Source organism: Acanthopagrus latus, chromosome 5 (assembly GCF_904848185.1).
Source record: "Acanthopagrus latus isolate v.2019 chromosome 5, fAcaLat1.1, whole genome shotgun sequence".
NCBI lineage: Eukaryota > Metazoa > Chordata > Actinopteri > Spariformes > Sparidae > Acanthopagrus > Acanthopagrus latus.
Genome location: NC_051043.1, coordinates 20,747,115 through 20,772,969, shown reverse-complemented (window position 1 = coordinate 20,772,969; position 25,855 = coordinate 20,747,115). Strand labels below are relative to the sequence as shown.

At 44.3% G+C, this 25,855-nt stretch overlaps 1 protein-coding gene across 1 annotated transcript; it reads left to right on the top strand.

Moving 5' to 3' along the window:
* The first annotated feature begins 1,930 nt into the window (after positions 1-1,930).
* adamts12 (ADAM metallopeptidase with thrombospondin type 1 motif, 12) lies at positions 1,931-25,710 on the top strand. The gene is made up of 25 exons (XM_037099459.1): positions 1,931-2,782; positions 2,869-2,925; positions 3,086-3,444; positions 10,812-10,998; positions 11,122-11,330; positions 11,420-11,503; positions 11,879-12,003; positions 12,128-12,277; positions 13,078-13,221; positions 13,926-14,070; positions 14,151-14,243; positions 14,406-14,551; positions 14,661-14,830; positions 16,475-16,608; positions 16,987-17,107; positions 18,078-18,322; positions 18,696-18,837; positions 19,368-19,494; positions 20,127-20,337; positions 20,448-21,590; positions 22,367-22,519; positions 22,681-22,857; positions 23,279-23,425; positions 23,596-23,749; positions 23,972-25,710. The coding sequence occupies exons 1-25, from the start codon at positions 2,701-2,703 to the stop codon at positions 24,085-24,087; spliced, it is 4,821 nt and encodes a 1,606-aa protein (XP_036955354.1). The 5' UTR covers positions 1,931-2,700; the 3' UTR covers positions 24,088-25,710.
* The last annotated feature ends 145 nt before the right edge of the window (positions 25,711-25,855 follow it).

The following is a 25,855-nucleotide window of genomic DNA, read 5'->3' as shown; positions in this document are numbered from 1 at the left end:
TCCCACCTTGGACTCACAAAAGGTCCTGATTATTTTCCAGGTTCAGACATTTCACAGTCTGTTGCACATTACTGTAACTGGGGACTTCAGGGGGTCAGTTTGGGTAATGTCCCTGGGAGTGATACGAGGGCGATTCATTTTCAGATTGAACCTAAATCCAGAGAGTTTTCTGGTCCACAATCATGGATACATGGCAAAGATGAAACATCATCATACTAGCCACATGATGAAATTTATCTTCTTTTGAAATATGTGATCACTTCGACAGTTGTGGGCAATGAATTTGTTAATAAATGAGGGAAAATGGCCAGTCCAGGTAGACATTTCATGTGCAGCAAAACACAACCCAACAAAGCAGTATTTGTCCTTTAATGTCAGGGTGTGTTTCTTCCAGTAAGGCAGTGCTCGGTTGTTCAAAAATAGCCGGTTTTTAATCTTGGTGCCTCGACACAAAGAGCTCACTGCTCATGTTGCGTGCTGGTTTATTGGGTCATGTTGGGGGAAACACCCCTGTATGGCCCATTAGTCATATATCTGTGTGGAACTGTGTGCTATCAGGGGTTTATGTTATTTTTAGCGAGGCACTCGACTTTCCAAAATTATCGTCTCCCTACTCCCTGAAGAGATTTCCAAGAGAAAAACTACCAAATGTTTCCTGGTTAAACGCCAATAGCTCATTATCCAGCGGTCTCATATGGACTTCAAAATGCTTTGTTTCTAAAAAAACTCCTTCAATCTTACATTTGGATCTACATGGAGAGATTTACTCTGCCTCCGTGTCTCCCATGGACGGAAACAAAGCATGAGGGAATGTGTCAGGTGTCGATTTAGTCACACGTAAATCTGCTCCGAGGACAAATATTAGACAACTGAACAACAGCAGTATTTACTGAGAGGGGCCCCCGGAGGACACGCCTCAAAAAAGCCTTTAACACAAGGTGCATTACAGTATAGTTCACAGGGTCTTTAAATGTTATGTGGAAATCATAAATAATGTCACACACAGGGCTATTCAACAGTGCACGTTAAACTTCAGAAAACACCTCCTGGGGATTTTCGCTGGTCTGCTTCTACAGAGGAATTCTTACCATTGTGTTTGAAAGCATTCTAGTTTCCTGGATTCTAATTTCTGGCTGATACAAACTGATATTAACTGTGTTGGCAGAAATGCAGAATTAAAGCGTGTCCTTATTTAAATCATTGTGCACAAGCTGCAGCCGCAATATGGAATGAACAAATATTTGTCACGTGAACTTAAATAAAAGCAAACAATGGATGCGTTTGCACAGGGTGTGTCTATTGTTTGACTTTTAGGCCATTTGTCCTGCAAAAATGTCACAAGCAGAACACAACATGAAAACAAACAAACAAACAAACAAACAAAAAACAATACACATATTTAACAGGAGGCTTTTCCTCAACTGTGCAACCCTGTGCCTTGTATATCTGACCATGGAGCACTGAAAGGTACCACAAGGTCAGATATCAGTTTATACAATTACATAACTGTATGTTTGCTGAGGCTGACTCATTCTGCTATACAGAACTACTTTCATTCGTCAAGATAGAAAGATTTTTTAGTTTCATCATGAAGCTGATACAGCTGCCATAAAATATGTTCAAGTCATGGCTACATTAGGACTGAGGAAGTTCATGTTTTCAGGGCTGCAACTAATGATTATTTTCATTTTGGACCGAGGGTGCAATATGTAAGAATTGGCCACCTATTGAATTCATACTCAGACTAAACACAGGGCAGTGTATCGCCAGAGAAACTGCTAACTGTAGCTGCCGTTAGCTAGTTGGCTCGATTAGCTCGATTAGCCATGTTTACATTTAGCGGCCAAGACTGGGAGCTCAGAGCACCAGAGATGTGTTGTTTTTTACAGGTGTGTTGGGTCAGGACGGATCAGGGCTAGCTGTTAGCATGCTAACTTCAGTAGATATCTCTGCAACACAATCAGAACATCTAACAACAGGTTTCTGTAATTTGAGATACATAATTTCATGTTTCTGACTATCATATGTGAGATGGATTACTTGTTTTGTCTAATGAAAATAATGGCAGTAATCTTAACATAATGAGTTACTTTGAAATGTAAAGCTATTCAAAAATGAACTTCCTGCATGCTAGTGCCATTTATTTATTTATTTGTTTATTTTGCCCCTGCTCCTGAAACATCGTGTGTCCGCCCCTGTTTCCTGACATTTTAAATGTTTTTTTTCTGCATGAAAAATACTTTAATGGCATCAATTATAATAATAGCTGGTGATTCCTAACCTAACATATATACCAGCTGTGACGGTTGGCTGTGCAACAAGTAAAGTGTAAGTTCATCCGCAAAGTTTGATCCCCACTGATCCCCATTATTTGCTTCCTGGGAGAGGCAGAACATTGTCTCGTGATGTTGCAGGATGTAATGACAAGTCTCGACACAGGACGGCTGCTTTATTCAAATCAAAGAGGCTTCCTCTTCCCTCCTCCTCCTCAGCGATACTGACTCCTTCTCCCCCAACTTCTTCGATCGCTCCTCGCAAGGAAAGTGAGCAGAGACCAGCTCCTCCCTCCCCTCCTTCCCTTCCTCCACACGGAGCCGGAGCTTTCTCCCCCTCTCTCCTTCAAAACCATGAACTGGCTCCCAGTCCTGCTCGGTGCGTGTTTCCCTTCGTGGGCTCCAGTCTTCTCGGCTTGTCCATGACATGACAGAGCGCAGCGCAGGAGCCAAAGTGGTCGCCTGTAACGCCACTGGAAGCCCGGTTCCCAGGACTCTTCTGCAGCGCTGTGAGTTTGCTTACATGAAATTATGCGATGTTCGCAGGAGTGCCCGGTTCTTCTTCTGCTGCTACACTTTGTTTTAATTCTGGCAGCCGGCCACGAAGAGCTCTCAGACCCCGGCAGATTCCTCTCCTTCTTTGCAGATCAAGGTCAGTGTGGTGCAGTTTATGTATTACTGGCAGAGGCTGCATGTGTGTGCATGCTACAAGTGAATGCATGAGTGGGGAAAGTGTGTGCATATCAGAACCAATATGCAGCAAAGGTAAAAATCCTCCCATGCATGTGTTTGTGTTGTATGTGATTCTGCAGGTCAGCTGTCCCAGTCAGACCTGTCCATTGTCCACCCGGTGAAATCCACCGCCGATGGAGACTTCATCTCCCACTCTGTGTCCCACCACCTCAAGGGTGGGCGAGTCAGGCGTGACCTTCGACCCCTCGAGCTGGAGGGACAGGTTTACTACAAGGTCAACTACAAGGGTCGCGCTTTAACGTTCAATCTGACTGCAAACCATCACCTGGTCTCAAGTGACTACATCCTGGAGAGGAGGAACGGCAGCGCCAGCAGCACAGAGCATCGCCTCCCAGAGGGGAACTCCTGCCACCTCCTTGGCACTGTAGAAGCCCCCGGCGTGCGGGGAACGGCTGCCATCAGCACCTGCAGAGGACTGGTAGGGAATCGACTCGTCTCAAGGGGCGAGAAAGTCAATTTAAGCCTCTCTTTCATTCATGTTCAGATGCAGATTTTTATGCAACATCCTCCTCCATGAATCCACGCTGAGGGAGGGGTCATATCTGTGAGAAATCTAGTTGCTTTTGGCAGGAAGGTGAAAGGGGGGCATCCCTCTGGGGAAGCTTGTATGTGGTGCAGGCAGTCCCTGGCTGTTAAGCAAACCCCTTCCATCTGACAGTGCCCTGTGTGTTCGCTCGCCCCTTCAAAGGCTTCCTGACACTATTTGCAGAGCGACTGTGCCGCAGACCCGCTGACGTCTGCTGCCTCTCGGCCGGCCACGAGATCCTTTCGGTCTTCTTTGTCTCTCAGATGTTTCCCTCCGCGTCTTCCAGCCCTCGCTCGCTCAGTCACTCATTCACCTCACCGCCTGCTCATCCTGCTGAACCTCCGCGCAGCCCTCCAGCTGCAGACGTGCAAGCGTGACTTTGTTCTGCGCTGACAGAGAGTTTCAGTGATAGGTTCGGGCACATTTTTATAGTCTGGACCGAAAAGGTTTGACACATGGAGAGACAGGAAATAGAGCCATACGTTGCGTTGAGCTTATTTTGAGCTTCAGCTGCAGGGTTTCTGATCAAATACGTAAAACTACAAAGGAGGAGCAGGCAGCTGGACGGCAGAAAGTCAAGCCGCTCAACAGATGAAAATATTTTAGCAACGAAAAGAGATATGCACCACTTGAAGATGTCTGGAGAAATGTATGGTGCTGTAACTGCTCTGGCCTTTATTCACAGAATACACTCCTCATATGTCACCGACTCGTTCGATTTACACCAATATGTAAAGCAATTAAATAGGAGGAGGATGTGGAACTTCCCGGCTCTGAAATGATGTGATGTGTCAGCTTTAGTCCCGAAGAATGTTTCCGTGTTCGTGTTTGATTGTGTCACAGCAGGAATGCCTCTCCTGCAGGGTCTTGCCTCCTGCCCCTTCTGTTATGTTTGTGTGGGTTGCACTGCCTCTTCCTGCCAAGTCTTGTAAATGCAGCTCATTTGAAAAGTGTGTCACGTCGCGCTAGATTGTAATTATCTACAACCCTTTTTTTCCGCAGCCACGATTGCTCACAGTTTCTCCCCCCTTTCCCTCCAGCCCTACTCAGGCGGGGGGGAGAAACCGCTCTGATATATTACGCTGATTTTTCTGTGCTGTGGAAGAAGGTTTATAGCAGCTAAAACCGCAGAGAGACCGCTAAACTGCACGACTCAACCAGACAGATGTTGCAGGGGAAACCCTGCCAGCTGCTGTGGAGGTCATTCAGCCTCAGGAGACAGATCTAGCGATGGACTGCTTCAACATATAAGTTTGTCACAGTCATCTTTTTTGATATAGCACAAGACTGGCGGTAAACAAACGGGAAACACAAGAACAAAGCAAAGAAATCTGAAAAAAAAAAGAAACTTGTTTCTAAATGTCAGGAAGGCAGAATTCTATCAGCGATTCCCAATTATGTTATGCAAACTGTTGCGTAATCCATTTGAATCTGTTATAGTGATGTCCCAGAGGAAAGGGCCCCTTGTGACATCTTCAAATTTTTTCATTTAATTTTTTTTGTGGGACAAATAGTCAAAAACCCCCAAAGACAATCAGTTTATTTTAACGTTAGGAAGAAAGTAAAGCAACACATTTTCCCGATCCAGAACTACAGATTCTTTAGGGCCGTGTGATACGACCCACATCTTGTGTCACTTCACATCCAGATAACCATACACATCACGACGAAGAACATTTTCTGTAAACTCAGTCAATGAAAAGTTATAGTTTCTAAACACAGCAACGTGGGACTGTTTCTAATTGTATTTTGAAAGTATGGGTTTTCTGACTTTTTTTTTTTTTTTTTACCCAAATCACATCAATGCAATAGGAGCAGCCCTCAGTTTTGATTCATTTATTTGTTTATACAGTTTAGAGTTTCGGGGACATTGCACATAGTAAGGACAACGAGAGTGCATAAAACATAAAACAAAGCATGCAACTCATGTGAAGCAGAGATTCTAGGCCTTTCAGTGGTATTGTACACGTGTTAATGCGCTCAGGGTCTTCGTAGCGAACGTGATTGGGCGATCACGTTCCGCAGCATTGATTTGTCGAGGAAACCCAAGTTGTTTCTTCCTCTGTAACTTGCTTAGGAAAGGTCAGATGTAGACAGCACTTCATGTGGAAGTCTAAAACATCAAAGAGCATCTTTTTAAATAAAGAAATTTCGACAGGTGTTCTCTAAAAATTCTGGTAAAGTCATTGACGTTCAGACAAAGCAGATGTAAATCTGGGATGTTAAATGAGCCAGACTGAAACTTGATGATGTGTTGGTCTTGATGCTTATTGATCAAATAAGGTAGGTTTTTGAGAGTTAATTTGCTCGAGCCTTCGTTGTTCAGGCACATCAGCTGGTGATGTGGTTACACAACAGAATTCATTAGAAAATAAATGTGTTTGACTCCGGCCCTGAACTGTACTGCAGTTGTAGGCAGGTTAGATGGTTTCTACAACCCGATCCGTCATCTGGTGGGCAAAGTAAAGGGAGCCTGACACAGAACAGGCAGGATGCCATGAAAGCTACAACATAAACTCCACCAGGAATAAGAGCCATGCTGCAGAGAGCCATATTTACTCAGGTGTTTATGGCTCACAGCGTTCAGATCACCCCTTCACCTTTACTATCTTCTAAACATGTGAAACCATGAGGTCCAGAGTCATTAGATGGAGGCTGCTGTCACTGTCCTTTTTTTTGTTTCTGTGGGAAAAAAACCTTCTGTTGAAGAAATCCAAAGATTTCTCTGTGGAGTTCTCTTAGTCCCCGAGGCACGACACAAGGCGAGAACATGCAAGTTCGGACCCATTATATCAGCATTTTCCTCACTTAAATGCAAGTTTCTTCGCACTATGCAGATGAAGAATGATAATGTCTTTGACCTCTGAGGAAGAAATTAGCTCACAGGCAGAATTATCCTGTGGAGTGAAAAAAAAAACACACCCGAGGATAAGCGAGTGTAGTGAAACCTGTAATTATCGGGAAAACAGTTGTCTAAGAACAAACGCAAGTTTGTTTGGTGGAAAATTGTCGCGATTAATCTCATTGCAGTAATGAGCACCATCCGCCCCCACCTCTCCTTGTGTCCCACTAATCACTGCTGAGGCCACAGGCTGCGTAACAGCACAGACTTTTTATTCCAGACCCAGTTGGCCGGCACTACAAAACCCACAGAAGCAGGAAACAGAAGTAAAGCAGTTCCACATGGCCGATGTATTTAGAACACAGACCTGTGTTATGGTAACCTCCCCTGGCTCTGGCACCTCACGCCCGAACATGCTTCCTCTAGGTCAGAGGAGGGGGGATTAATGGAGGGGCGGAGGGCAGGAGGTGGCGAAAGTGCAAAGTGAACTCCAGTGTGAGGCGGATTTCAGCTGCCTTTCGGGCAAAAAAGCTGCTCCAGAATAATCCTTTTTTAATTTTTGTTCAAGTAGAAAACAAAGTCCTCGCTGCCATCCTTTCAAGTCGTCTTTGTCGAGCGCAGACATCACACAGGACCCGTGTGTGGTAATTTAAGGATCACAAGTAACACCATAACCACACTGTACAAGCGAAGCCTTGCAGACTGCATTGCACAGTAGGACTGCATTTGGTATTCGGATAGTGCAGATCATGCAGAGCGATGGTCTGGATGTTTGGATGGGCCTCTCTGCAGCATTCCTTCTTGGATGATCTTCACCACCTGCCTTTTTTTTTTTCTGCCGGGACTCGCTTGGAAGTTTAACATTTGGGAAAACATACGAGACGACAAGGAGGCATGATAAGAGAATAGCAAAGAATCCGCCTGAAGCTTCACCCTTTATGTTCATCATAAGCATTACGTGGTGAGGTGATGCAAATCCACAGGCAAATCTCAATCAAGTGTAGATGAGACACAGAGCTACAGTGAAAATCAGCTGAGTGCTCTCTGCACAGGGCCTCTGGGAAGCTTTCCCAGCTGACCGTAGACGCACTGTATCAGCCTGCATGCTTTGTGGATGAGTCCACCACAGCTCAGGGACCTCTGGCTCAAGGCCATGCTCTGAATCACTGAAAAAACCCTCTCTCAATGCTTTATCTAATCTCAGTTTGGGGGAAGAAAACCAAAACAAACATAAACAAAGGATTTTTGTTTATCGTTTATGTTACTGCTGCTCTTTACATGGGAAAAAAACAAGCCTGAGGAGTTTAGCTGTATGCTACAAATACTCTGCTCCAGATTTTGCACACTCCATCTTATTTTACATGTTTTACTGTAACAGGTGGAGTAATGTAGCCTCTCCACGCGGAGCACTCCTCTGGATTTGTACTTTCTGAACTCCCTGAGTGGAGAAACGGGATACTCAGTGAATGTGGTTTGAGACACATGTCTCAAGAACCACATGTAACACTTGTGGGGGTGACCCAGAAAAGCTGAACAGTGCGTAACTGCAGCAAACAGCAGGGTAGACCCTTGGAACCACAACTGGCCAAACTGTAAGCGCTGCATGGCCTAATTTTTTACATCTGCTCCTCAAAACACAGAGAAGGGAGCCAAGAATCCGATGCAGAAATCATCTTCTGAGGATTCCTCGTGTTGGACTCGCTTGACTCAGTAGAGCAGAGGAGGCCAACGATGAGACCTCAAAAATAGGGAGGGGTTTGGAAGTCAAAGCAGGGATCTTTGAGTTTCCTCTATCCTGGCGAGTTTTACAGGATGATACTAAACAAAAATACTGCAGAACTTTTATGTTAAATCATTTTTATTTGACTTTTATACCTAGCCCCTCTCTTGTATCCATCAGTTTTCATTCAGCCATGAGGGACTGCATACTTCATGTCTGTCATCCTCTCCATGGTGATGAACGTCCGTGTGTCCCCTGGTGATGTATAGAAAAATCGCCAATTTTCTTTTACATCTTTTTTGCAAGAAATGTGAATTCTTCTTTCCAGAACGAGTATTTCTTTCTCTTCGTCATCTGTTTGTCCATCTCTTACTCACTGTGGAGGTTGAGATGCAACAGTTCAATTGTTTGTGTAATCCTGGATGTGTTAAATCACTTGCATAGACAGTTTAACATGTAAAGATTACTGCTGGGGCACAAGAAAAAACAAGTTGAGATTCTTTTACTCAGCTGCACTTATTCCGTTTAGCTCCAGAAAGAATCATGCGTCCTGCTCTCTTTGTGTCTCCTGCAAGTTATTTTAGGGGGAGAGGGAGGGTTCAACCCAGAACAGTCTGGGCTTGTTTGGACTCAGCTTGACATAAAACCCACACACACACTCACGTTCTACACACACACACACTATCACCTCAATGAATAGAACTCGCAAACAGCAAGCTGGAGGTGGAACATTCATAATGTGTGTGTTTAGAAGGAGATTTGACAGAAGCCTCTTTTGTGTGTTTGCATGCATGTATGTTTTCATGCGATTGTGTGTGGAGGCGTGGTTCTGTGTGTGTGTGTGTGTGTATGTGTGTGTGTGTGTGTGTTCACTGGGCAACCTCACCGATCAGCCAGTAAATAGTCTGCACCAGTAAGAACATGCATGGCATGCTTTGTGAAAAGTCTCTATATTGCTGCTGCAGCCGACAGAGAATGTGCTCCAGGGCAGGAGGAAGGCTCTTATTAAGATCTGTTGACTAATGATGGAAATTATGGAGAAGTGAACTTTTCAGCAGGCTTTTCAAGAGAAAGTCCAGCCTCTCTCCTTTGTGTGGAAATCATAGAAACTGTGCTACTTTTTCATGTTTAACACAAAAGCATGCTCGTTACCAGGATGTTACTTTTCTCTGTTAGTCACAGTCTAAGAATGCACAACATCACAAAAAAGATTTAAATCTGCATTAGGTAAGAATTTGGGATAAAAAGATAATCCTTTTAATCTTTATTACAATTTGGAGCTGAGACTGAGTAGAAAGCCTTCGCCCTCATAATTGAGACAATGTAGAATTGTTTCGTTTTTAAACATTTTACAAGTGAGACCTTGTCAGAACAGCATCAAATCAAATCATAACAGCAGCAGTATTGAATTAATTTAAAGAGAGATGGGTCTCAGGTTTAAGGTTGGCCTGCTGTTCTACAGGACCAAGGACAAGAGTAGACTGAGTTTGATTTATAGGCTATAGATCTGACAGGAGGCACCTGTGAGACCTGAGATTATCACTGTTTTGCAATGACAAATACTTCTATATTATATAAGAGGGTCAGGGTTTGTAGATTGAGATGTACTAATGTAGTCTACGCAGAGTGAGGGATGATCATCCCCACGTTGTATAAACTTCAGTGATGGGTCCTAAAGCTAGAATTAGTCAGGAAAAGAAGAAGAGGTGGCGAGTGAGGCAAACCTGTAAATAGTATTGGTGTGTTCCATTGCAAGTCGGAAGTCAGAATTTCCGAGTCAGGGAGACTTGCTTCAAACGGGTGTTTGAATGGCAAGTCTGCAAACTTTGTAAGCAACTACAGCAGCTGGTACAACAGTTAAGGGCACTGGATGAGTAGATCTCTGGATCCACCAGGATCTCGCCTGCATTTAATGCCCAAAGCATTCTGTCGTGGATGGCCCTTCCATTGCATTTCTCCGTGTCACGAGAAATTTTTTCAGAGCTCCGAGTACAATGAGACTCATCACATCACCAGAATCAGAGTCTGAACGAAAAAAAGGTGAAATGATATTTAAAATTGAAACTCTTGTCCAACTAAAGTCTCCTATTTGAACTTACCAGACTGAAAAGTAACTCCATCCAACCTGTGTTTGCCCTGGTGAAAAACAGGGTAATTTTGATCTTGGTTGAATTCAAAAGCCCTTTCAGATACAATATAGTGTGTTGCAGGGTGTTAAAATCAGTCTGCACATTTGAAATCTCCAGGGTGTTAGCAAGGGAGTGCACAACTGTAATGTCCACATATAGATGGTACCAGAATTTGAACTTGTCACATATATTGTTGATGTGGATTATAAGAAGCAAGGGTCCCAAAACTGAACCTTGTGGGACACCCTTCGTAACAATAACTGCATCGGAAAAGATATTGCCATCTGTGAACGCTTAGTCAGGTAGTGACTATAGTTTAACCACTTTGCTGCTTGTACCCAATGCCAGCGCTGATCAAGGTGGTAATGAGCAATGGGTGGTCCACATTGCCAAAAGCCTTTGTAAGGTCTATAAACAGAGATACAGTGCTATGCCCTGATCGGATTATGTGAGTTTTCAAATGTGTTTTCAGTGAGACAGCGACCAAGATTCCAGGATTTGGACTGATCAATAAGACGCATTTCTGCTTAATGCATATTCATCTGTTTCTCATTTCTCTGTTCCTCAGAGAGGCTTCTTCGCCCTGCCAGAAGGACACTTTTTCATTGAACCTGTCCAGAAGTCTCCTGATGATCCTAATGATCCTGCAGAGACTCCAGAGCCCCACGTTGTCTATCCAAGAGTTACTCCAGAAAATCACAGAACAAAACGCAGCGCAGAGTCCAGAGAAACGCCCGGCCCCTGTGGAGTTCAAGGTGCGTATCTTAATATATGTGTACAGGACTGCAGATGTTTGCGTACGTGCACACAAGTGAGTATAAGTCAAGCGAGGATAAGCCACAAATGTTGTGTGATTTCTTCCTTCGTCCGTGCTGTAGATGCTCTCGGCGACTCCGTCCGGGTGGAGAGGGAGAGGGAGGAATGGGAGAGGGAGCAGCAGAGGGGGGAGGATCAGCCTCAGTCCCGGTCACAGCGCTCAGTCAGCAGAGAGCGCTGGGTGGAGACCATGGTGGTGGCCGACTCCAAACTCATCGAATACCACGGCAGCGATAATGTGGAGTCCTACATCTTCACCATCATGAACATGGTGAGGAGTTAGAGTTGGCTTTACTCATTTCTTCACAGATGACACGTTTTCAAACGCTTCTCAGTAGTGAATGACTTCTGTGTCGACAGGTGGCTGGGATCTTTCACGATGCCAGCATTGGGAACGCCATCCACGTCATCTTGGTTCGCCTCATTCTACTGCAGGGAGAGGAGGTAACAAAAGAGGTTTTGTCAAGCAACGTTGATGTGATTTATGCTTTTGGAAGACATGTGTTAAAGTTGGAACAAGAAGCGAGCATGCACGTCTGTGAAGCATTCCTCATTAAGGAGGTGAAGAAAAGTGGGAGAGTCAAAAGGCAAACTAGTTTTGTGCATCGTGGCCTCACTGGAGCTGAGCTCGCACTGAAGCTGATAAAAATGTCCAGTATGTCTTCAGGTTACTGCTCTGTCACTGACAACGCTGAAAATGAATGTTTTTTTTGAGGGCCCAAGCTAATCTGAAGCTGTTCTCAAATGACAGAATGTAAAAAATGAAAATGATGCCAAAAATGTGCTTAGTGACGTGTCTAATTCTGCTGTTTGTTGCAGAAAGGGCTGAAGATTGTTCACCACGCAGACACCACTCTGGCCAGTTTCTGTGCTTGGCAGAAAAACCTCAACCCCCAGAGCGACACACACCCGGCTCATCATGATGTGGCCGTGTTGATCACCAGGCAAGTGACCCACACAATTTGGCAGCAATTTCATTACATAACTCAATGAAATGTATTAATTATATACTCCAGGCTCACTCATGGTGTCATGTACATACAATTACCTGTCCCCCCCCCCCCCCAGAAAAGACATCTGTGCTGGTATGAACCAGCCCTGTGAGACACTCGGCCTGTCTCATCTGTCTGGGATGTGTCAACCACACCGCAGCTGCAACATCAATGAGGACTCAGGACTACCTGTCGCCTTCACCGTCGCCCACGAGATGGGCCACAGGTCTGTGTGTATGTGTGTGTGTGTGTGTGTGTGTGTGTGTGTGTGTGGGATCAGATACTATAGAGGAATATACAGTTGTATACTGTATTAAATCTCTATTAGCTCACCAGCCTATTAGTGAATTGTTTATATGCAAATAACCTGCCTGTTGTAACCAGACATAAAAAAGACTGATACCTGAGAAGAACTAGAACGTGTTAGTAAACTCAACGCTGTTTTAAACTATTTTTTCTACTTCTTTTCGATTTGTTTAGCTGTAGCTTCAGTGTCCGGTTTCCAAAAATATATTAATAAAGATGTTTAGGACTCAGCTTTAAGTAACATTTTAAAGAGCCAAGAGGCATACGGCTTAGGTAGATGAATGAGTAAAGACAAACAGGCAAATCAGTTATTTTCCTAAACACCTGAGCTGAGACCAAAGCCATACTTTACACAGTCATATTACTAATTTACTGTATACATTATGTACAAATCTTGGCAGTATCCTCTTTGGATAAGAAATGAATGTAGCTCACTGTGTTGTACTAAAAGAAATCAATGTAAAACATGCACAAATTCGTCAAAGACTTTGGACCCAGTTCACATTTGAAAGCAAATCTATTACTTGCCTGTACAGCAGAAGTGGGACACATCACTGTTGGATTCTTTTGAAATTCACAAGTTGTTTGTACATAAGCACAATCTGCTTTTTTGTTCATGCTTCATCCAGGGGCAGACCTGAAGACCATGTGCTCTTGCGAAACAGTTCTTTGTGAAATGATAATATCATAATTGGTCGTGTTGGTCGTGTTTGAACACAGCTTCGGGATCCATCACGACGGCCAGGGGAATGACTGTGAGCTGGAGGGGAGGCACCCGTTCATCATGTCCAGACAGCTGATGTACGACAGCTCGCCTCTCACTTGGTCCTCCTGCTCCAAGGAATACATTACACGCTTCCTGGAGTAAGACTGAGTTAATACCTTCTTCTCATTAAATGTTTAAATGATTCACTCAGCTCTACTGCTCATTTTTCATTCTGCGTACTACGTGGGTTGCCGGGGTTGTGAAACGATGGTGAAAATGGTAAAGATTCCAAACCGCAGCCACTGCTGGTGTGGATTTGAGTGGAGGCGGTGAAAATGATACAAGAAAACGTTACGGGTGTGGCGTACGTTGGAACAAGTTATACAAACATCAATGAGAGGCAAACCACGACAGGCCAAGTCTTAAGAAGAGACGTGAAAATATGCTGGATGAGCAGAATTCGTTTGAAGACAAAAAATTCCAGCAGAAACAGCAAGAAGAGCCTAAAGGAACATTATAGAGCGGTCACGTCCTGTTTTCTTTGCTCAATTTTGTTGAACTTCAACCTATGAGTCAACAATTAGCAAGCCATTTTCTCAGATTCTGATGTTTTCCCGGCACTCTTTGTAATTTCATCCTCGACACGGTGGCTGCAAAGTGAAGGCGAATGTGAAAACTTTGCTAAATGTACAAAGCACAAATCCACAAGCAAGGATTTATCTCAAACAAGCTCCACCCTGCTGAAGTCTCATTCTGTCGGCCTTTCAAGTTGCTCTCTTTTCGTTTCTCTCTCTCCACCTCCATCTTTTCCATTCCTGAAAAGGTCACGCATTCACGTCACATCTTTGTGTATCTGTTTTAGTCGCGGCTGGGGTTTCTGCCTGGATGACCGTCCCTCTAAGAGGGATCTGACCACCCCGCTTGCTCGCCTCGGTGTGCGCTACACCACGCACCACCAGTGCCAGCTGCAGTATGGCCCGAACGCTACATTCTGCCACGAAGTTGATGTGAGTATTGTGCACCTGAACATCGGGATTCTTTCAGAAAGTAGGCCTTTTTTTCTCATTGGATTGCGTCTTTCTTTCAGAACGTTTGCCAGATTCTTTGGTGTTCGGTGAACGGCTCCTGTCGCTCCAAACTGGACTCGCCTATAGACGGCACTCGCTGTGGACCGGAGAAGGTGGGTGGCGACAGCTGCTTTGTCTTGTCAGGGTTTGGATTTCATTAGCCCGGGGACTGAGATGGTTATCTCCACAGTCATGAGGAGCAGGAGCCTTGAATGTTAAATGTGTCATATTACTGGTGTTAATATGAGTAATCTTAGAACAATTTTCTCCTTCAGTGGTGCATCTCAGGAGAGTGCGTGATTGTGGGTAAGCTCCCAGAGACGGTGAATGGAGGCTGGGGGCAGTGGAGCACCTGGTCTCACTGCTCCAGGACCTGCGGGACTGGAGTTCAGTCTGCAGAGAGGGAATGTAACAACCCTAAGTAAGACTTTTTGATTAAACCTTCTCTGCTGGCATGTTTTTCCACAACAGATGACATCCTGAAACTGATCACATGGTCGACTCAAAGCGCGCCACTGTTTCCTCCACAGACCGGAGTTTGGGGGCAAGTACTGCACCGGGGAGAGGAAGCGGTATCGGACATGTAACACAAAACCCTGTCAGAATAATACACCGACCTTCCGAGAGATGCTGTGCAGTGAATTTGACACTGTGCCCTATCACAATGAGCTCTACACATGGATTCCTGTGGCTAACTCACGTATGTAGTCAAAGCCTCGGATATACAATATCTACATTTGGACACACATGTGTTAGAAACCCTTTTTTTGCACTTCCCCTATCCACATCACAGAAAAACCGTAGTTGTGATTTTACATTTTGCCCAACAGGGGGCAGCATTCTCATTGGAAAGCCCTCATCGACGCAGCGACTGCACTGTAGCAGGGGCAAACAATGTTATAGTTTACATTGTGTTCATTAGGTGATTTTGGTTTGTTTAAACTTAAATAGTTCCAAAAATGTCTTGTCATTAATGAAAAGTATGCATCATCATCATCATCGTCATCATCCATCCCAGATAGTCAGGCTCTAATTTTTGGTCTCTAGGTTTCACAGGATTCACTGTCATATGAAGAGTCAAACAAGATATCAGTGCAATAGAATTCTTAGTTCACTACATCTCCACCTAGTTCAGCTATACTGTACATTCACCCACTACTCGCATACACTCATACATACTGAGGTAGACAGTTACAAAGTGTAAAAGCTTGTGCATGAAGACAACAAATGGGCATAAACAGTCTTCATGGGACCACGTCCACGTCCTTCCCAGCATTTCAACTATAACTGCACAATTAATTGAAGCATTATTGAAATCACAGTATGGCTAAGTGTACAGTCCAAATCTCAGAAGCGGCACCGTTTTTGACAAAGCTAAAATGTGTGAAAAAGAGTTATATGTATTGCTGCTGTGCAGCAGAGAGGCTGTAGCATACAGATGTTGTTCTCCAGATACAAACCCCAACAACAATCACACCATCATGATGTTACTAGTTTTTTTCAGGGACATTTAAACTGTGATTGTGAACTGTGACTGTGATTTTTTTTTAAACTAATTATTAATCATATGGCAATCGTAATTTCTGGCAAATAATCACAATGTTTTTGTTTGTTTGTTTTTTTTTTTACCATATCCTGCAGCCCTAATTTCAACTACGCAAATACAAATTGAAACGGTTCTGTATCAAGAAGAACAAAATGATATGACTCAAAGCAAGCATGAGGAAGAAGAAGAAATTAAATAACAGGCTGCATAAAACAAATAAGCAAAAAATGCATAAGTAGCGAAAAAATAAATTTGTCCAAAACAAAACCAGACAAAACAAACAAAAAGAGGAATGACACAATTACAGCAACAATTATTTGATATCTTAAAGGGGCGGTTTGTAAGAATTTAGATAAAAAAACATTCAAAAATGAACTAAAATCATTAACAGAATGTGAAGTGAACAGTTTTGACCTTAATGCGTTTATTCATTGTGTTGCAGAGAAGTTAGTGTGCTAACCAGCTAGCCCCAGCCCCTCCCATTGATGTAAACACTAACACAGTTCCCAGTCCTGACCGCTAGCTGCACGCCTAATTGAGCTAACTAACTCAAAGCAGCTACAATTAGAGGCAGTTAGCATACGCTGCTCCTTATTTGCTTTGAGGATGAATTCAACAGGCGGACGATTCTCACACACTGCACCTTTTGAAATAGAATTTATTTATTATTTATTTATTAGGACAGGGTACAACCAGTTTACCAGCACTCATTAACAGTTAACTGGGCTCCCACTCAACATTTCGTGGGAAAGAAACTAAACGAAAACCCTGTTTTTCACTATCCTCAACCGTCTTTAGTGCATCCCTGTGAGCTGCACTGCCGACCGGTCAGCGAGTACTTTTCGGAGAAGATGCTCGACACTGTGACGGACGGGACGCCGTGCTTCATGAACAACAAGTCCAGGAGCATCTGCGTCAACGGGGTGTGCAAGGTAGTGTGGCTGGGTAAGAGACTAAGACAGACTGAGGGGTCATAGTGGAGCCGCTTAGATGTGCGAGACAAGCTGCAGTGTAACCAGAGAACATTACTTGCAACTGTTTTGATAGTTGATCAGTCATTGCAGTGAGCTGTGGAACAGAAATGTCAAACATTTGCTGGTTCTACGTTCTTAAATATAAGGATTTGGATTTGCTGCAGGATTTGCTGCATGTATAATGGTAAATGAAGAGCCTTTTGGTTTTTGGATTGTTGGCTGACAAAGGAAGCACTTTAAAGATTTTGGGTAAATGTAATTGGCTTCTCAATAACTCTGTAATGTGTCTGTGGTTGCTCTTTTATGTGTTTGTGTGTGTGTGTGTGTTGCCTGTAGGACGTGGGCTGTGACTATGGCATCGACTCAAACGCAGTGGAGGACCGCTGCGGAGTGTGTCTGGGCGATGGCACGAGCTGCGAGAAGATCTATAAGTCATTTGATGAGGGCGAGGGCTTTGGTGAGTCCAACACTCGGCATGTCGGAACAGCTGGAAGCAAATTGAATAATCTGGACATAAGAAATCATACAAGCATAACATTTAAGTAACACAAAACAGACAACCTATTAACGAGGCAAAGCTTTGATGTGCCCGCGAGAGCAGTGTGAATAAAGTGCAGAATTCCAATTTACGTCTACAGGCGGTAAGTCATCTCAGGTCAGTTGATTTGCATTACGCCATTGTGTTGTTTCTTTGTTGTCATGGCAGCCTCCTTGTCCACACTGTGCAGCTGTTTGTCCTGCTGTACTTGGCTGGTGTGATGTTTGTGTGTGCGTCTGCAGGCTCGTGTTTTGCGTTCGTCTAAAGAGGCGCACGTCTTTTGGCGCTCTGAGAACCATAACTCATGTGGGGAAAAACACGCGGCAAAGACAGATTAATGGAGAACGAGGCTCTAAAACAATAAAAACATCCCCCCCGTTCACTCTCTGTCTGTGTGTGTGTGTGTGTGTGTGTGTGTGTGTGTTTGCCCCGCACAGCATCCTTTCCAGATAACCAGCCCAGATGTGTAAGACTTCAAAAGGCTGAGACCAAGGGCAAACCTCCCCCATTTCTGCACAAACACACACACACACACACACACACACACACACACACACACACACACACACACACACACACACCTTCCCACAAACATCATTAAACTCCAGAGACCTACTCATAGCTGCTTTCGTCCTCCCCCATCCAGCGACCCCCCCCCCCACCCCATCCAAACACAATAAAAAACAGAGACAGGGCAGTGCCCCCCACGCCGAAAACGCACACGTACACTCACACACACGCACATGCCAACCACCCCCACAGACTGAGCCCACCCTCTATTAAAGATCAGAGAGAGACTGTCTGGTAGTCTGGATGTGAGTGTGGCAGCAGCCATGGTGGGCCATCCATTACCTCGCTGTGACTCTGACTCCCCTCCCGACTCTCCCAGGGTACACGGACGTGGGGGTGATACCTGAGGGGGCGCGGGACATCCTGGTGCAGGAAGTGGAGGAGGCAGGTAACTTCCTGGCTCTGAGGAGCGAGGCGACGGAGGAGTACTTCCTCAACGGCAACTACATCATCCAGTGGAACGGGGAGTACGAGGCCGGCGGGACGACGTTCTTTTACGAACGCAGCGGGAACATGGAGAACCTCACGGCTCCTGGACCCATCAGACAGCCGGTCATGCTACAGGTAGGATATCCATCCACAGAGGTTTCATGTATCATTTTCACACTTTTTAAATGTTTCGGTTTCCAAGATGAGTATGAGTATTTTTCGCAGTGTCTGTATATTGTGATTTTAACCAGTCAGGGAGAAAAAAGGGGTTAACTTTAAGGATCGTAAACCAATCAGAGCCAGAATATATATTTCTGGGTGAAGGACAAGATGTCTGTAAGCAATTGTTTTCTCTGGATGCTTCAGAAACTCCAGATACTAATCAAATTTATAAAAATGCGAAAAATGTGTTTTTATGTTAAAGTGCATATGTTTTAAATATGTTTAATGTCGTTGTCTAGAAAGTCCTGAAATTATTCTCCTCATAACAATTAATTTGCCTATCCAGTTGTTGTTTCAGGAGAAGAACCCCGGTATAAAGTACGAGTACACCATCAAGAAGACCAGAGAGACAGGAAATGAGATCATCGAACCCCTTTACAGGTGGAGACACGGGGCGTGGACAGACTGCAGCACCACCTGCGGCATAGGTTTGTGTTGCGTTTAGCACCAAAAGCACATTTTGCACAAAGGGGCCAACTCAGTTTGCCTAACGTTAATGAAAGCAAAATAAACATCTATACATGAACTATATTTAAAAGAAACCAAATTACCAAAATGTGTACTAAAGATAGAATTTAAAGTTAGATAATGTGCATAGAATAGTGTAAAAGTATGAGCAAAGGCTAAGAATTTAAGTCGAGTAGAAAAAGAGTGCAAGTTCTAGATCTCGACATATAAAGAAAAATGTTTTCAACCTGGATTTAAAACTGTTTGCACTTAGTTTAAATCTAAGATCAGCTCAGTTTATTCCAGTTGTATGCAGCATAACAGCTAAGTACCACTTCACCATGTTTAGTTTGGACTCTGGCCTCTATGAGCCTACCTTAATATCAGAGATGCATTCTGGGTCCTAGACCGTTCAGTGACTTGACAAAGAAAATGTCTTTGTCGGGGAGGATTTCAGTGACATTTGAGTTATGACCTGGCCGTCTCCTCTCTGACTTGCGGGCTGTTTTAGGTGAGCAGCAACAGCCTGTGCGGTGTTTCGAGATGGACGTGGGTGTAGTGGACGAGTCACTGTGCGACCCAGAGAGCCGTCCAGAAGACAGACACCGGAAATGCAAGACTGTTGACTGTCCCGCAAGGTCCTCACTCTCAAAAATGCTCTTTAACTGTCAGTACTGTCAAAACACACCGAACTGTGGTTTTAGTTAAGGACTCGTTCCACGGCCCAATCTTTTGTTTTTTTTAATACTGCACTCTTGCCATGGAGCCCTGGGTTTCACTGTAATGACTAACAGGAAGAATCAAGCTGATTGCTTCATCTTCAGGGCTCGGTACGGAACCAAAATGCGCTTGGCCAACATGTCGTCTGTGTCAATGGCCTGGTCAGAATTATGATCTTATTTTCTTTATTCTTTGATCACATAGTTCCTGATTTTAATTTGACCAGTTTTAGTATTTTAGCTTGGCAAAGTTCTTGTGTTCTGACCGCATGTAACGTTCATACTGATTTAAAGTACATATAATTCAAATATTTTATAACAAGTTTGGCCCCTTTTCCTTTGGTAAATGGAAAACGTGTTTCAGGAAACATATTGGTAATGTATCGGACATTTTCTAACCTTACCCAGCCCCCTCTTGATTTTTAGATAAAGATGAGAACATTGGCCGCTAACCATTTCCTCACCACATTTCTGTTTGTAAAGCAGTCAAATCACCCATATTAGCAATCTCTCTCTTCAATCTCTCTTCCTGTTCATCCCCTTCTCCTCAGGTGGTGGGTGGGTGGCTGGCAGCAGTGTTCATCCACCTGTGGTTCAGAGGGGGTACGGAAGCGAACGGTGCTCTGTGTGCGCACGGTGTCAGGGGAGGAGAGGGTGCTCCACCCTGTCGAGTGCAAGCATCTCCTTAAACCCAAGCCTATTGTGCCATGCAACAGAGACATACCCTGTGGACAGGAGTGGGCTGTCAGCAACTGGGAGGAGGTCCTTTTTTTTTTTTTGTATTCTACTCTTTTGCTGTAGCTTTAATCTCTCTTCGGCCTTTCCCGCCTCTTCTAAATTAATGAGTCATTTGTGTCCTTTAATCTTTGCAGTGCCCGGTCACGTGTGGAGGAGGTGTCCGCTCACGCACAGTCACGTGTGCTCTGGCACCCAAGAAGACCTGCGACCTCTCCACCAAACCTCGGTCCAGATCGCTGTGTGGCCTACAGAGCTGCCCCAACTCAGGTCTTCGCAGACGGCCGGGGCCTCCCCCTAAATACCGCCGCGTCTTCCCACCTAAGAGCCACCCCACCGAGCATCCTGGTACCTGGGCTCCCACAAGCACCACGACCACAGCTGCACCCACAGCAGCCATCACTGTGAGGAAGGAAACGACCACCAAGGAGACTACAACTGCTTTCATCCCGACCACCCTCTCAACCCTTAAAACCGCAGTCCCTGAAATCACAGATACGGACGATCATGAGTTTGATGTTAAAGTGAGGGAAAACGAGGATAAGAGAGGGAAAGGCGTCACATCTAAAGCCAAGGACAGAAAAGCAACTGGCGCGGAAACGGAAAAAGTAGAAGAGAGGGAGGAGGGAGAGGAGGGAAGCACGCCAAATGTGCTGATGTATACTCCAGGATATGATTATGTTGTTGAGGAGAGGACGACGGAGGAGGAGGGGATTATTGACCTGGATGTCACCACATCTACATCACACAAAAATCCGCTTAAATCGGCCACACCAACACCAAATACACTCATCACACCCACTCTACAAACAAGTCCACCTACCGTACACACAACCAAAGGAGCCGCCACCTACTCCACCCCACACACCAGCACTGAAACATGGGCAAAGACGACTCACCGCTATCCCTTCACCTACCCCCGCACCACCCCCCGTATCGACCCGTACAGCCACTGGACGCACAGGGTTCCCCTCACCACTCCCATGTACAAAGGCCATCCAGGGCCATCGACAGCTGGCTTCCACACGACACGAGCTCCATCCACAACTGCGAGGAAACCATTTACCACCGCGGCAACACCCACAGTGAAGATCGTGAAACTGAAGAAGCCCGCTGCTGTGACACCTAAGAAAAACAGTTCTGTCTCTCGTGCTAAAAAACCCTCCTCCTGGTCCAAGGGCCAAAAGCAGCAGACAGAAAGCCCCAGTGACCAAAGCAATGTGAAGGCCAGAGAGCCCGTCAGCATGGATATATCCTGGGTTGTAGGGAACTGGAGCGAGGTGAGCGCAGACATCCTGCTCCCTAAAGCACCGTTACCAATAAACATACATGTTTTAGGCCTTTAATTGCATACTTGACATTAATGCTGGCTTTTTTCCAAGGAATACCATAACTTCTGAAAACAGTTTACCTCCCCTCCAGGCACACTATGACTACTATGAAAGTGAGAGCTTTGAAAATGGGCCTGCAGAGACAGGTCCTTTCCCTCAGTGTTTATCTCCCACAGAATACACAGCTCCTAAAACACCTCATCCATGTCTTTAATTCCATGACTTTTGCGACATCAGACTACGTCACCGTGTCCCACATTCGCATAATTTATGCCCATCGGCTAGTCTGGAACGTACAAACTGATTTCAGCACAGCTGCTTTGTTGTTGTTCGCAGTACTGGCTCAGGCACGCATGAGCTGACCAACTGCTGAATGTTGAATGAAGCTTTAATAATCAGATTTTGGTCATCAGTTTGGAGTTGCCAAAAAACATTATGTTAACAGAAAACACAGAAGAACAACAGTAAGGGAACTTGGATGGGGCGTATCGGTAGCCTATATATGAGTCACTTTACCACACTACTTTCATAATTTCTTAATTCGAAAAGTCAGCTGTTCTGTTTGAATCAAGTGATTTTAAAAAGTGGTTGCAGAAGTTGCTTTTATCAGGGCTTCAAATTATCAGGCTGGTTGTTGTGTTTCAGAATGATCAGTTTGTCACGCAAATACACACTTAAACCCTAAAGCTTAGTTTTATTGAGAAAATACCCCTCTCCGTCCTCAGTGCTCAACAACATGTGGTATTGGAGCGATATGGCGAACAGTGGCGTGCAGTTCCCAGAATGACGATGACTGTGCCAGCATGACGAGACCTGAGCCTGCACGCACCTGTCACCTGCAGCCCTGTGCCACCTGGCAAACTGGCAGCTGGAGCAAGGTGTGTAATGTTAGATTTCCTCCACTCCCTGAAGCTGATAACTACACTGATTACCCGTTAATTCACGTTATACATCATCTGCCGGATGATTAGATTGTTTTTTTTCTGTCGCAGTTTGACGCGTGTCTGAGCCATTTTTTGCACTCTGATCATCTCCGCAGTGTCCAGATAGCTGTGGGGTGGTGGGGAGGAGGCACCGCGATGTGCAGTGTGTCGACTCTCAGAGTAAACGTCCCCTCAGACCTTTCCACTGTCAAGCTGTGGCCAGCAGACCCCTCAGCACTCTGACCTGCCCCCACAAGCCCTGCATGACCTGGAGTATTTCCCCATGGGGACCGGTAGGAGCGTTACACACACCAGATCTCAGCTTTATACATTTGTTTACATAAATATACACGTTTATTTTTTGTCTTACCTCAAGTGGCATCTAACCATGCAGACGATTTGGGCTTAATTTGATATCCGTCCTTAGAAATTTGCCCGCCAGTGTTTAAGTAATTTAGGAGAACTTTACTGTTTTTTACCCTCTGATAATTAATCAGCTATACATAGGGAGGATTTGTGTTTTGTTTACAAAACGTATTCACATGAATTTTACCCCATTTCCTCATAATCATTTTCGCCACAGTTATTGCTATTCGGTTGCAAGATTTGGCCTCCACTATATCACAGCGACAACTGATAATTCACCTGTGTAGTCGCACCCGACTCCCAAATGTAAAGCAGACGCCTCCCTTGAATCCGTGTGTTTCCCCTCAGTGCTCTGGCAGCTGTGGTGAAGGCATCAGGGAGCGGCTGGTGTACTGCCCCGCACCTCATCGCTGCAGCACCGCACTTAGGCCAAACAGCACAGAGCCGTGCAGTCTAAAGCCCTGCACGCTGTGGAAGGCAGACGACTGGGAGGAGGTCAGTCAAGAGATATATTAGAGGCAATGATGGTATTTATTGTTTACAAAATTGATTAGGCCGACAGTTGTGGTAATCACAGACTGAAGTATCACCCTGTGTGTGTGTGTGTGTGTGTGTGTGTGTGTGTGTGTGTGTGTGTGTGTGTGTGTGTGTGTGTGACTTCGCAGTGCTCTGTGACTTGCGGCACTGGTCAGCAGCAACGTGAAGTCTACTGTGCGAGTGAGCAGGATTTGGCTGTAATGCCGAACAGCCTCTGTGAGAAGATTTCCAAACCAGAAACACTCAGGAAGTGCAATATGCAGGAATGCAAGACCAACGCAGGTTTGTATGCAAAAGTTCAGTCCGTCCGCAGCTTCACTATCAACACGCATACAATTTTCTCTGACATTGCAGAGCGTTTTTGTTTTCATTCTTGGTTAAAATCACTCAAAATAAATTTGACCTTACACATTATCTGCACTGCAGTCTGTCATGGCATCTATTTATTCTACAGGTTTTATTATTTATTTATTTTTACTAATTTGGCTGTTCTCTCTCATGCAGGTCCAGTTTGCAGGAAGAACACAATGTCCTCTCGCTTCTGTGACAAGCTGAAGCTGTTGGGTCGCTGCTCTCTCAGGTCGGTCCAAAGACAGTGTTGTGTCACCTGCGGCTCATAGCCTGGGTCACACAGCCACAGATATTACAATGGACACATTCCAGCTGCAGTTATACTTACTGTATCCTCATGCAATACTGGCCTCAAGCCGCACCATCCACAGACTGACACGTCCAAACCAAAGTGCCACAAGGAGCACAAATAAACCCGGGTCGACTTAGAAGAGGTTGTGATTTTTCTTTTACTTTTTAGGGTTTTAAAAAATGTATAGGAACCATTTTAGGAACCATGAAATTAAAACATAATTTAGAGAGCAAGCCAAAACAGTGATGATGAATACACATCTGGAGCATTACAAGTATTCAATGTTCATCAAGCAGAAATGTTTATTACAATTAAAACATTTTTTGCTATTGAAACCTTTGGTGAATTTAGTAACAGCATATTTTCTGAAGCGTAAGGGCAGCGTGCAGAATGAGCCATAAAATGAATGTGATTTAATCAGCACACTGATTCAGTCAAATTTACAAAAAAAAAATGAAAATGTATAATTACACTTAAGAATGTTTTATCAAGCAGCACTAATGCAAGTTGCAACATTTCAAGAGCTATTATAACACAAGGTACAGTATTCACCCTCTTACAGTACATATCTCTCTGGGTTAAAGGTGCTTTCATAATCGAGGTGCTGATGACTCACAACAAGTCAATTGACCGGTTATATTTTTATTTCAAAGTGAACTGGTAAAAACAGAATGTAAATAAAGATTTTTGTGACCTCTTTATTCAATTGTTGATTGTAAAGATACTCTGTGTATTTTTTTTTAACTCATATTTTTTTTGTTTTTGTTCTCAGAGCTGGCACTGTGTGTTTACATTATTCTGGGTACAGGCTCCTGCTTTAGTCATTTTTGTTACAACAGTCATTGATAATTAAAGGAGACCTATTTTGAGCGTTTTTGGTTCTTGTGCATGTAACAGATCTTAAAGAGGTTAAAGTCCACACAAACAGAAGCTCCTCTTTCCCACAGAAAATATGGCACCTTAAACGCCTCGTCAGTAGTCCTTTCTTAATTCTGTGACTTTGTGACATCGCGCTATGTCACATATTTGCATTATTTATGCCTAGCAGCTAATTTGGCATGTCCAAATTGATTTAGCACAGCTGCTCTGTTTTTTATTATTGGTGCTAGCTCAGGCATGTGACAGCTGACCAATCAGAGGAGACTGGGTATTTTGGAGGAGGAGCTGACACAGAGCGTTTCAGACAGAAGGGGGTTACAGTTCTGCAGAACTGGACAGTATGAGAAATGAATTTGTTTTTTGAGCATTAGAGCACGAAAACCTATTCTAACCTAGAATAAAATGATGAACCTGAAAACGAGCACAATATGTCTCCTTTAAATCAGCTGCAGAACCAGCACAGTTCTGCGGTCTAACCTGTGGTGCTCCTCCTCTGGTGTGACGTTGACCAATGAGAAAGAGGTGTTGCAGGTCATCCCTCTCAGGTCCCTCTAAAGATGGCCGCTTCGCTTGTATGATGTTGTACAGGTATTACAGTTGTCATCACCTTGACTGATTTGTACTTATCTTAAGTCTCTCTCAATGAACGTGACGATAACAGATGTTTGTGACAAAACTGCTTTGTAACTGAGACACGTAATAAAATTTTTCTTTGAAGGTTTTTAATGTGTCGGTGATACGTGTAGGCTAGACTGTTTTCTTTTTTATATTTATGCACGTTACTTATGTTTTTTTTTTTTCTTATTAATTGGAAAATGCCATAACATTGCTGGAATACCACAATAATTTCAGTGTGAGTAAGAGTA